At 38.3% G+C, this 12,888-nt stretch overlaps 1 protein-coding gene across 1 annotated transcript; it reads left to right on the top strand.

Annotated features, from left to right (window-relative positions):
- The first annotated feature begins 3,255 nt into the window (after window positions 1-3,255).
- On the top strand, window positions 3,256-4,197 carry LOC149105505 (uncharacterized). Its single transcript, XM_089272366.1, has 2 exons — window positions 3,256-3,264; window positions 3,583-4,197. Exons 1-2 carry the CDS (start codon window positions 3,256-3,258, stop codon window positions 4,177-4,179), a joined length of 606 nt encoding a protein of 201 aa, XP_089128492.1. The 3' UTR covers window positions 4,180-4,197.
- The last annotated feature ends 8,691 nt before the right edge of the window (window positions 4,198-12,888 follow it).

Here is a 12,888-nt window from a genome sequence, read left to right as displayed (position 1 = left end):
ACCTAATGCATGTGAGAATTAGCCTCGTGAATGACTGGAAAGTTCAATAAGACATGTTACAAAAAATAAAAAAGCTCGGGAAACCCAGCGTAACCACAGATGTCTTGCATTTCTGCTCATGCGAACGTCTTGAAACCTGCGACCAAAATTAAAAGTTCTTTTTCTCAGGGAGCTTAATCTTTTATTATTATTTGTAGTTCGGGAAACGGGTTATTCGCTGATCGTTACACTGTATAAGTGGGAAACTTTACAGACTAGAAACAAATTATACTCGGTAAATGAAAACTATGAAAATTTCCATACACTAAAGCTTCCGAGAAGCGACAAAGTGCTTATGCTTTTCTGAATAAAAATATAACGACTAATGTAATTATGCTGTATGAAAAAGCAAATAATTGAAATATTAATTCGGCTCCAGTGAGAAAAGCGGCTTAAACCACTTGCGTAAACATTTAGGAAGGGCTACAATTTTAACAATGTCGATGTGGAAAAAAATAAAATCCTTGTGATCACAATAATCAGTGCCAAGCTAGAGTGCATACCATACCCTAGTTCAAATCAAAATAGTCAAAATCTGTATCCATTTATAGACCAGATCCGTTTGAAAATCATACCCTTTAAGGCCGCACATTCTTATGTAGGTCATGTAAGGATGTATCCCTCCAGGGAATACATTTCAGGGTTGATGATCTCAAGGAAACGTACCTTCGGTTGGTTCATATGTGTCTTACATGTTACCAGAGGATATGGGTTGGGTTGCTGTTAAACTTTTGGCCAATTCTCAGCTATCAGTGAATTTTTCAGATCCCGGATCTCGGCTATTAGTTACATAATGCATCATTTCTCCGTTGACATGTACGGTTAAAATGTTGACCTCAGCAATCAGTTAAACACCATTCGGACAGACATTACTTGTGTGGAGATGGAGAAAGAAATATGATAAATTTAAGATCAACCATGGAGAAGCGGATATTTTTAGTATTGGTTTACATATTTATAATAATAAAAATAAATAAATAATAATAATAATAAGAATGTTATTATTATTTCACAAATTGGTGGGAGTTTTTAGTAAGATCATCTAGCATAAAGGCGTATGCTGGTCAATTATTTCCATTGTCTCACGTTAAAATTTCATAAAAATTTGGCTAAGGTCAGCGAGGCATTTTGACATTTCAGATATTTTTCTCTTAGCCCGTCTGAGGTGACGCCGATCAGCAAATACCACATTCGTCTGGTTCAATTTAGATTTTCTCATTCACCAATAAGGCCATCGAAAAAGCCTCACACACTGTTGCAATCACGACGTCACCTGCCTACTGAGATTGTGGCGCCAGTTTGTATGGTAATTCATTTCAGCAAACACTGTCAATTTTATGTTTGAAGGCGTTCTTGGTTTCCTCCAAGACAACTCTAAAGGTCTACAGTAACCTCAAGTGATGGACTCTGTAGTCTTGTTGTCATTTGTTCTGTTTCAAGTATCACCGAATGTCATTGTCCACGCTGCCGTTGAAGACTCCAAACCTTCTCACTCAGTATTCTTCACGACGCAGCCAAATAAGCAGGGACAGGTTGTCAAGAGGTTTGAGTCTCCCAGCCTTACTTCCTGCAGCCACTCTTGCTTAAGAAATTCCTGGTGTATTACCTCAACCAATTTCAATATACCCTCCAAGAAAAACGCGAAAGGAACTTGCGAGCTGAACAAGTATAAAAACAAAGTTTTATTATGAACAAGGAATGACTTTTTCTTTGCTCCTGAAGGTAATTAGCTAGTCGTTAGCCATAAGTTTAAATCAGTAATCAAAAAAAAAAAAAAAAAAGAAAAAGAAAAGAAAAGAAAAGAAATACCAGCTGGGCTTGATACGCAATTTGTGGCTCGTTATAACCTATCTGTTGACCTTAGAATGTAATTATTTTGGATCAGTAGAGGTTTTTGAAAAAAGAAAAAAAATACTGAAATAAGCTTAGCGCACAGTAAACGAATAAATTCTGTCATCGAGGAACGGCTAATTTGGCCACTGTACAACACGCCCTTCGGAACAAAACCATTTGGACAGCTAAGTTATTTTTCTGTTCTCCACGTCGGCGAGAGCAAAAAGTGAACGTCGCTTCAGACAGGTGGACAGACAAAAAAAAAAAAAAATTAAGCACAAAATAAATAAGGTTCATATAACCAACTTCTTCCTAACAGACTGAATATTATAAAAAATAGACGTGCAACCAGGTTCAGACATATTAAAACAATCAAATCGTTCTCTGGTTCACAAATTAGGTTACAGTAAGCTTTCGGCTGCCAACTTAGTGCCTTTGACGAACATGTTTATAATCTGTTAAAACGAAGAAAAAACTTCCATCGTTGTGGGGATGCCTTTCCCGATATTAAAACAAAGGAGCTTCGGCACTCGCTAGGCTTTAATACAATCTGGAATTTTACGAGTATATGATAAAAAAGACGCGAATGAATAAATATTTATAGGAAAAAGTGTGAAAAAACACAGAATAAAAATGCATAATAAAAATGGTGACAACAGAAAAGAGGCTAATTTAAAAAAATAGCTTGCTGTCTTGGAAGTGGTTTAGAATAGACCAATTTCGATAGATTAAAATTCAGCCTTAAACAATAGACCTCAGCACGAGGCTCTGGAGAATAACTACGAAGTTTGTGTGGTTTATTCCCCAGAGCCTCGTGCTGAGGTCTATTGTGTTCGGCTGAATTTTAATCTATCGAAATTGGTCTATTGTTGTCCCATTCATCAGTCACGACAGTGTGCCATGATTCGAGAGTTTGTCCAGCACAATAATCTCCTTTGTCAATCACTTTCGCGTGGTCAAAGTCGATTTTGGTGGTCCTTCAGCCATGCATGGTTTGAAATGTTACAGCCTTTGTTGCAATGCATTATCATCACCAATTCCTATAAAGAATTGGGAGCGGTGGTTGTGAAGGACAAATCAGATAATGTACTTCTGTAAAAAGAGTCATCTACCAAATTATGACGAGACTAATCTCAGACCACTGGGGAGGGGACTGCCATATAAAAAGAACGGGGAGGGGGGAGGGAGGCGTCGTACCTTTTAGGGGTTAAAAAAGCAGATTTGGTAACTCTTACGGTACTCAACATAAAAAGATCCCACAGCAGGAGCTTTCGCGACACCTTTTAGGGAATTGAGACGAAAAAAGTCAGTGTCACTTGCTGTGTTGCTTTAGAATTAGTACCTCTTAGGAATGAAAACAATTCCAAGCCACGCCTACAAAACATGGTCTTGGTACGTAGGGGTCTTTTCAAAATTTCCGACAAGCACAACCGTCCACATTATACGGGAATCCCCCAGTTTCAGACCCGTAAGCGCGTTGAAGCACCAAAAATGAGAGAAAGGCCTCGTTAGCACCTCTATTCTTCTTACCACTGCTATTCAAAGAATACTAGCCAAAGATAGTAAAGGTGAAGTGGTAAGTAAAACAACAAAGTTCCCAAATGCGAAACAAGAAATACCTGAGAGAGGCATATTTTTGATGCATGTAGTTTATGACCCTCCTCTCCAAAAAATGTGCAAGGAATACTAAACTTTATCCTCATTCATTAGGTGAACTGTTACATGACCGATGGCAAAGGATGGACTCTGATCGCCCGATTTTCAAACAGTGATGATAAAAATTGGATGAAGGACAGTGGTTACTGGTGGTACGACCAGCAAGTTGCCATGGGAACAACAACACATCCATCAAATAACGCTGACATGATTTCACCCGCATTTTGGTTGGTCAGCGGCAGAGAGTTCCAAATCATGCGCAGTGATGACCCCAGTCACACTCCTTTGTTACAGACCACAGGTAACTGTTTGGCTGGACAAACATTCCGAACAAAAATCACAAGTTATGGCGACTTTAGAAATGGCAAAGTCTGGGCCAGTGACCAGTGCCTGGGAAGCTGCACGGTTCAATATGGCGGTCAGTACAAGTCAACAGACGGGTTTCAACAGGCTGAGTACAGTGGAGACATCCAAAGCGCCAACAAAATCGGCTTCTGGTGTGAAAAGGGTGCTGATGGATCAGTAATGATGATTGGTGGAGGAGTAAGTTCTTGTGCACGTGCTGATCACGGGATTGGAATAACAGAAGCTGACGATGCTTATCTTGTTGCAAAAGAAGGCGGCGCAACTGATCCCAGGCAAATGCATTAAACCTGTGGATCCGTTGATTTTTACGTCTTAGATTTTACATGACAATATCGAGAGGCGTTTGTAGCGAATGAACAAAATAATCTACTTGTAGATATCGTTGTCACGTAGAACAAAAGCTTCATCAATCCCTAAGACGATTAAACTCCAGCTTAAAACAGAAGCTATCCTCGGCTGTGACTTGCCTTTAGTTGATATTTGAAAATTAAGATTGAACACTTATTAAATATGGAAAAGATTGCCTGATAATTTTGCTCCTAATCATAACTACAACAAATTAAAACTCTGCAACCTCCTGATTGGTTATTACCAGTCCTTTTCTTTTTAATTTAGCATTTATTGGACAGTCTACGTGACACGCCAGTAGGCGATAAACGTCATTTGCTTCCCCCCCCCCCCCTCCGCCCTTCGCTCATGTAGGATGTTTAGCGCAAAACGCTCTTGTTTTTGTGCAGTGGTGAAATTGATCTGTTTACTCAACAACAGACGGAATAGCTACAGAAACACAAATCACGCGCAGGCTTTATTTTCGAAGTATTTATGAATATAATCAACACTTAAAACTAAATTCAACCGTGCAAAATGCCAAAATGTAGAACGCGACCATTCTATACCTGTATACTTAATTGGCCAGTCCCCATTGGGGCTTTTCATGACCAACGAGAACAAACAATGGTAAATAAATATTCAAATGAACATAACTAGGTTAAGAATCCCAACTGGCAGGAGGCAGACCAGTTAGCTATTTACAAGCGTACCTGAGAAGTTGAACTCGGAGCTACCGAGAACAACATCAGCTAGCGGTCAGAACGGGATTTGAACCCAGGACCTACGGATTTCAAATCCGGCGCTCTAACCAGTCGGCCACGCTGCCTCCAGTTTGTTGCTACAGTTCACGTCAAGTGTCAACAACAGCCACAAAAAAAGCAAAAACAAATAACTAACAGAAACAAATAAGAAATGCAAAACAACAACAACAACAACAGAACTTGATGTCGAGCGTGTCCTGATTCAAAACAGCAGGATTTTTCACAGATGACGGGCGTTACTCTTAAAACTTGCTGCATTCATTTTAATACCATCGAGCAGGAATTACCTTTACTGTCTCAAGCCAGTTTTCCAGGTATCTGTCAACAATGTCATATATTTATATATTGAGTTCACCCTCAACTGCCAAGGAAGCTGAAGCAAAGTCCCGTTATGCCGGCTACAGATGTCTTAAGTGGTGCAGTGATTGACGGTAGACATTTTAATCGCGAGAATGAACTGACCGTTAACCAGTCGCCAGATTACAGTCCTCCCCTGACATAAGCAAATTGCCCTGTAGGCAAACTCGTTAACTTCGCAGTGAATGATGAATTAACCTTTAAAAAAGAAAAGCACACATACCAATGTTATAAGGGGCAAAAATTAGAACAACCAACAACTAAAGCCTCTTTAACTGAAAATAAACAGTGAACTTTTGAAAAGATCTCTTCTTCTTCTTCCTGCCCAAAGCAGAAAGGTTCAGTATTTTAAAAACTGTTTACCGAAGCTGATAGACAATGTTGATAGATATAAGCCAATGTTTGCCAGGCTTGAACTGAACGTCTTCTAGTCGTTCTCGCGGACTTTTTTCATTTTTCATTTTATTTATTTATTCCATTCTAAAATTACAAAGATAAATATAAAGTAGACAAGTAAGAGGAGAAATGGAAAAGGGCAAAAATATAGCAAGCTAATTAGATGCTCTTGTTAAATTGACAATAATAATTAGGGTAAAAAAGTTAACTTAACATAGGAGAGGAAGAGGTATGAATTAATTAATACTGAGCAAAATAATACTGGAAGAGTGCTTTTTTAAAACGGCTTCTAGTCGCTAAGTTAGATAAAGGAAGGTCATTCCAATAGTAATATAGACTGTATGTACTTCATCGTTGTGTGATCATGAGACACCCGAACATAACACGTTGTCCTTCAGATTTCTAGTGATATTACCCTGGGTGCCAGAGGTTTTTCTTGCGCGGTTTCCGGTGTCGGTCATGTCTCCACTGTGACCCGCGCGAAAAACCTCTGGAGCAGAGCGAGATTTCTTTGACAGCGCCGAGCCAATGACAAGCCAGTTTAAGTAAGATTCTGGACTAGACTTGAAAGCTGATTGGCTCCTAACGACGTCCCAAGAGTTTTCTAATCTAACAGACACGGTGATTGGTTTCTCAGAATACAGAACGAGAGCCTGTGAAATGTCAATTGGTGGCGCGATGATCGTGGCTGGCGGATTTTCAGGTTGATGTTCGTTCGCGCGCTGTAAGGTTGGTGAAAGATCAAGATCTGGTCAAAGCCATTACCAAAGTTCCTCAAAGCGTTCGACGGTGTTGACAACTTTTAAAGCGCCAAGCAAAGGGATGGAATTGCGAATGTCATTCGCAGCAAGGATGTTTTGGCGGTTTTGCCAACGGGATTCGGGAAATCGTTGTTAGTTTAGTTAATACCTGGACTCTGTGTTGAACAGCACAATGCTCCCGTCGACGCCGGTGTACCAGATGGGGTGGAACAGCATTTTGAATGCGCATTTTCACCATTTGTAGCTTCTTCTTTCCAAAAGACAAGATTTTTTTTTGTAATATTCTCAGTTTAAATTTGCGACTTCTTTGACAGTTGCTTCGAAGTTTTCGATCCTTCGGTAGCACGTCCTACAAAGAATACGCGGCCCGATGGACAGATTGTCATCCTCGACAGTGAAAAGTGTCGAGATTCTCTCAAAGATTTTCAGTTCTTGAGCATTTTCAGATACAAGGCTGTAATATGCAACATTAGCGTCAAATAAACGGCATGACAGGAAGACTTCGAATTAGGAACCTTTCACACGGGAGTATAGGGTAGTTTTTAGTCCCACAGAAGACACGAATTCAAACCAGAACAGATCTGTCATGTCACGCGATTATGCCATGTCTTCACGTGCGTGCTTCATGTGATCACAGTGGGAGATACTTGCTGTGATTGGTTTAAATGTAATCCAATAAAATTGATCAAAGTTCAACGAGACCGGTGAATGAAATTGTTCTGTACCAGGGGTTTTTCTTGCGGCTTCGCCGCCGAAACAAAGCGAAGTATTTCCGTCAGCTACATTTAGTTTTGCACGAGGTCGCTCAAACTTTTGTTGAGATTTTATCTGATTATCTGAAAGTGAATTGAAAGCTGTGTAAAAAGTGCTAAACTGAAGGTCAGAATTTCTTGTTTATCATGGCATCTTAGGCGGGCTACTTTCACAGCCAAACGAACATTTATTTCTCAAAGGAAATAACAAACAAAAAATAATAATAAAAGATATAAATAAATATAAATAAAATATAAATAAAGTCTATTGAGGATCGTTTCCATCAATATATAGCTTATTATTTTGTTAGATTATAGATGTTGAATTAAAATTCATTTGAAGTACTCATGTACATGATTCATCTGGTGCGTGATGAAGAGACAAAATAAAACAACCAGGAAAACTATGACCCAATTTTCAAGAGCATTTCTTCCCAGGAATTCTCGTTCCATTTTCTCATTCCATTTGCGCAATTTTCGGTTGCACGGTTCGCATGTCGGAAATTCGATAATTTTCGGATTTTCCGGATAGTTTTCTAGGAGATTTTTGTATTGTTTGCCTCACCTGGCAAAATTCGGGAATACTTTTGATTGAACGTCATTTGCATAATCTGCTCCCTCCCTCGTCGCTTGCTAGGCAATTTTTTGAGTTAAAAATTGAAAACAAAGGCAAACAAACCATACAAAAACAAACATCAACTTTATACTATGTAATCCATTTGGATTTTTTCAAATATTAGTCCTGAGCTACATGTAGATATGCATGAGTTTGTTCAAAATTCTGTTGAGATCTTATCTGATTACTTGAAAGTTAATATTGAAAGATGTTTAAAATATGCCAGTCTGCCAGTCAGAATTTCTCGTTTATCATGGCATCTTTCAAGTTAATCTTAGGTGGGCAACTTTTACAGCGTAACAAAGATTGTCTTCATGGACGATCTCAAGAAAAGAACAACAACAACAACAACAAAAGATGGTTTACAATGGGCCTTCATAATTTTGTTAGATTATAGATGCTATAGATTAAAAGTCCTTTAAATTATTTTATGATCACGTTTTTTCACATCTGTCGCGTGATTAAGAGGGAAAGCCGCCCCAGTAACTTTTTTAACTGTAATAACGACACAATTAAGCATTTATTTAGATTCCTGATTTGTAGATCAAACCGTAGTAATCTCACCGCTCAATATTTTAAAGAATGACTTAAAAAGACTTCTGAACGATGTGTACTAAGTTATGCTAAAATGCCATGTTGTGTAACAGATGTCCACAAGCCAAAAAAGGCAGTATTCAAAGGGATGTAAAATTAAAAAAATAAAATAAAAATAAAATAACAACGATATCTTTCGAAATAATTTGTGTTGCTTTTAAAGGCATGGCATGCTTTAATTTGTGCCATCAAAGATTAAGTTATGTTTGCTCTGAAGTATGATTACCTGCAAAGCAACATAATCAACCAGAATAATCTGACATCTGCTCTGAATTTAAATACGTGACGGGTAATTAAGCATGCGATAAGTTACTCAAATTGGCTGGCAATAAGATCAAGATCTTTTTGGCCGTTTCACTTGCTGTTTAGGGGACAAGAAAATCTTCTGCTGGTAAGTAAATATTGCAATGCGCTGAAAGCTGCCCGTAACAGAACCACATAAAGTACCTTAAATTAATAACATTTTGTAAGAGAAGGTGTACTTTTTTGTTCATTTAAAACCTCGTGGAGTTGTTTAACCTCTTAATTGACATTCTATTTAACACAAATGCTATTAGCTAGCGGTTCGTTTTAAATAAAAAAACGCCGTTGCTTAGCCTTGGTCTTTACGAAGGATAAGAAATCGACTTTATTTCCATTTTAACATGCCAATAGAGTAAAAATGCTGCAAAGGTGTCGGCTTGTCGGCAAGCAACTTCCTTTCTATTAAGACAGGCTAAAAAATTCTAGTTCCGTTGGGGCAACTAGTTCTAAATTCATATTGGAATCAGTCTTTTTCGTGTTATGCGAGTAAAATACATGTTGATGCGTTTCTTTTTTTGTTTGTTTTTCAAAAACTAGAGAAAACAGACGGAACAACCGTCCCCAATTCCTATCTCCAACTCATTTAAAATGGCATAAAACTAAACGGTGGTATGCGCGAAATTAATAGTACCAGGGACAATTGAGGACTTTCCTAAATTGCTTAATCCTAATGACTTTTAATGTTTTTTTTCTTTTTTTCTTTTTTTCTTTTTTTAACAATGATTACTACTGATACAAATATAAAAATTTTGTTGTCTGCAAAATGGGTCGCAAAAAAATAATTCTCACCATTTGGCTCAATGTGGTCTCTTCATCAGATAGGAACAGCAACAACAATTTATCTTTATTTTTACCTTTACACCATTTATATTTTTAAACGGAAAATCGGCAGAGCACAGTAGCTATACGAAGCTAAACTGGTCGGGTGCCCCCCTAAATAGTGCATCTTTGTATACAAGTATATGGAAAATAACAGAGTGGTTCGAATTTTATGCCAAAATGTTCATCTTCCTAAACATCTTTTTAAACTGAAATTTATGTCTTTTTTAATTGCGAGAAAAGTTGTAAAAACATTTATAAATCACGGTTTAAAAAGATGGTTAGAAAGATAAACATTTTAACATGAAATTCAAACAACTCTACCTATCTTTTGCATTTGTGATTTTTCTTTCTCCAGGGTAATGCTGTATACCTCCTCCATGTCCCCCTTACAGTCAACGTTTTGCATTTTATAATAGCCTAAATATTTCAAGTTTTCAATGATAATATCTCTGCAGAAATGGCGATCAACGCTGTAAAGAGAATCCGACTGTTTGACGAAAATACTTCTACATCATAGAAAATGCTCGCTTTAGTGCTCTTGCTTCTGTGGAATGGTAAGGAAAGTGTCCACGCAACACAAGGTGAGCAAACATATTTTGGTGATAGGTCAGATTTTCTAACTGTTTTAGTTGCGGTTAATGGTAAAAATCGTAACAGAACTTTGAGGAGTATTTAATAAGAACATTCATAGTTAGTATATACACACTTTGTGATCTTGGTGTTTCAAACAATCTGACTGGTTAACTGTCTCTGGCTGATGAACATTATTTACCTCCTGCCGAGGAAAGAATGAGTGATGCAAGCACAAATAAAATGTAAATTCGCGTTTCTGAATCGGAAATCCTGAGAATAGAAAAAGACGTTGTACCAGAAAATAGGAAGAAGGTTATGAAATTTGGCTAAAGACAAGCGCTACCGTCACTGGAAATTGTCAAATAACAAGTACATAAAAAAAATTAGCAATACTCGATTTCGCGTTTTTGTATGCTCTCGCAGGGATGGCGGAGCGTATTTTTAATGAAGGGGGGGGGGGGGGGGGGGTCGTCTTACAAGCCAGCGCCAGAGGCGCTAACTTGTAGGGGGTCTGAAGGCATTTGTAAAATTATTTTGTTTAGTTTTTGCCCTTCCTTTTCCCCCCGGCTCCGCCGTCCCTACCTCTTGAGTTGCTATTAAAGGTACAAACAATTATTATTTTGCGTATTCGAAAGACTTTACAATAAAGCCATCGCAACAGTGGCACATCCAGACCTCTTTATACGTTAGGGACCCAAAATTGTCTGGCCCTTCTTAAAGTAAGGTGGGTCAAAAAAACAATATTTGCCGTTCTGAAATAAAAGGAGCGGGGGGCAGGGGAGGGGGGGGGGGGACGGGGCTCCCAAAACGGTTAACTAAGATCTTCCACTTGAAAGACAACCAAATTGTTGGTAGTTATTCCAACTTAATAAAATAGGTTGCTGTTGCTAGTACGTTTTGCGTGTGACTGCACCTCAGAAGATGGAGGGAATATCGACAAATGAAGGTTTCGACCAATAAGATAAAATAAACGCGTCATTATGACGTCACAGTGTGCCAAACTGACGCTTACGTTTCTGTATAACTTCTTGGCCAGAAGCACAAGCGGTTTTAATTACATGTGCTGCGGCTCGCTGAAGGGTTTAGGGTTAAGTCATCAGAAAGAACTCGTTCGTGGTCTATTGTGTGGTACGTGTTATCCTATGCATATATCTATCCTGCGATGTGTTTTCCTAGACATATATACCTTTCCTTATACAGGTTGTGGTTCGGTGATTAATAACACACTGGAAAGTCCAGGTTATCCTGCCTACTCCCCAAACAATATGGACTGCAATTATACGGTGCCTATTCCACATAACCTGACGATGAAGATATCCTTTACGTATTTTGTTTTGGAGGATAATCCACGATGCGGGTAAAGTACATAGCTGTGACTTTAACCTTATATACGTGTTATCTATTGACCACGACAAAATCAGTTAACTTACTTAACGAATAAACTATATTTATTACCGTATTTATTACTTATTTAATGAATAAACTGCTAACACTGTTATTTAATAAGTTCCATTGTAAATGATTACAAGCATCACTCGCTACGCTCGTTCTTAAGATATCGTTTTTGCAACTCGAAAATAAGATTCATAACCTGGCGCTGCCGTGTAATATCCTTTACATCCGACATAAGTTTGCATGTCTTATTAGTCCATACAAAAAAAAGGCCAAGTCCAAGTTGTGTCATTAAACAACGGGAAAGGTCTCCGGAAAAAAAAAAAGAATCTTTCGTCTGACTTTATAAGAGCCAATTAGTTCTTTAAAACAGAAAAATTTAAAACTACAAGACAACCAGTGTTGGTGGGCGACCATTCGGGACAGATATCAAGTGCAATGCTTTGAATTTAATGGACTAGGAACTGAAAAATACGATTTCTTAATTCTAGTTATGTGCCCTTCAAAACAAGTTATGTAATAACCTAGAATTGTCACACATTTTAGAGTATCCTTCTTTTATGACTTTTATAGAATGTTAACGTTTCTCGCAGATATGACTATTTAGAGATTATCAACGATGAAGGAAATATAATTGGTAAATATTGTGGTCAGCTGACTGGGAGGAACGTTTCTTTAGCTGGCGATCAGGTGTTGATAAAATTCCACTCAGACCACAATGTCGAAAGCAGAGGATATCTGATACATTTCGCTGCTGTTCCATACAGTAAGTACCCTTTTCTGTTTGCAGTATTTGTAATTAACGTAGCATGACTTGGTCGCTACACTTCGCGGAAGGCGCGATTACGTATCAGTCAGAGCTTTGCCGTAAATCGCAAAAGTGGAATCTCTACGGTGAACTTTATGTTCAATGGTTTTTTAAGGTGGCTATGAACCCCCTAGACAGACGTGTTGGAAAGTGCTGGAAACTGTCGCCAGCCACCTCAAAGATGGAACTAAGAGGGTTTTAAACAGGTCATACAGTTGCCGTGGTAACTTGATAAAATCCTTCACCAATAGTTTACTAAAGTTTGAGCATTTGTTTTATTCCAATATTGCTAGCCAGAGTCAGTTTAGAAGCAAGTAATGTGATTCGTTCTCGTCCAATAATGGAAAAGTGTTTGGTAGTGTATCATTGTCATGCCCCTGTTACCCTTAACTCAAGGGGGGAGGGGTTCTCTTCGAAATATAACTCGCTGTTTCCGTTAGAGCTAGTAGTTAAGTGGTTCTTGAATACTTTGAGTCTACCTAAACTTGAGTCCACATGAGTATATTTTGCTCCTCGCTTTCAACCCTGA

This window comes from Orbicella faveolata, unplaced genomic scaffold, assembly GCF_042242905.1.
Source record: "Orbicella faveolata isolate gen_17 unplaced genomic scaffold, um_ofav_v1 contig_34, whole genome shotgun sequence".
In the NCBI taxonomy this organism is placed as follows: Eukaryota; Metazoa; Cnidaria; class Anthozoa; order Scleractinia; family Merulinidae; genus Orbicella; species Orbicella faveolata.
Note: the sequence above shows the minus strand (reverse complement) of the source record. Positions and strands in the feature narration are given on the sequence as shown.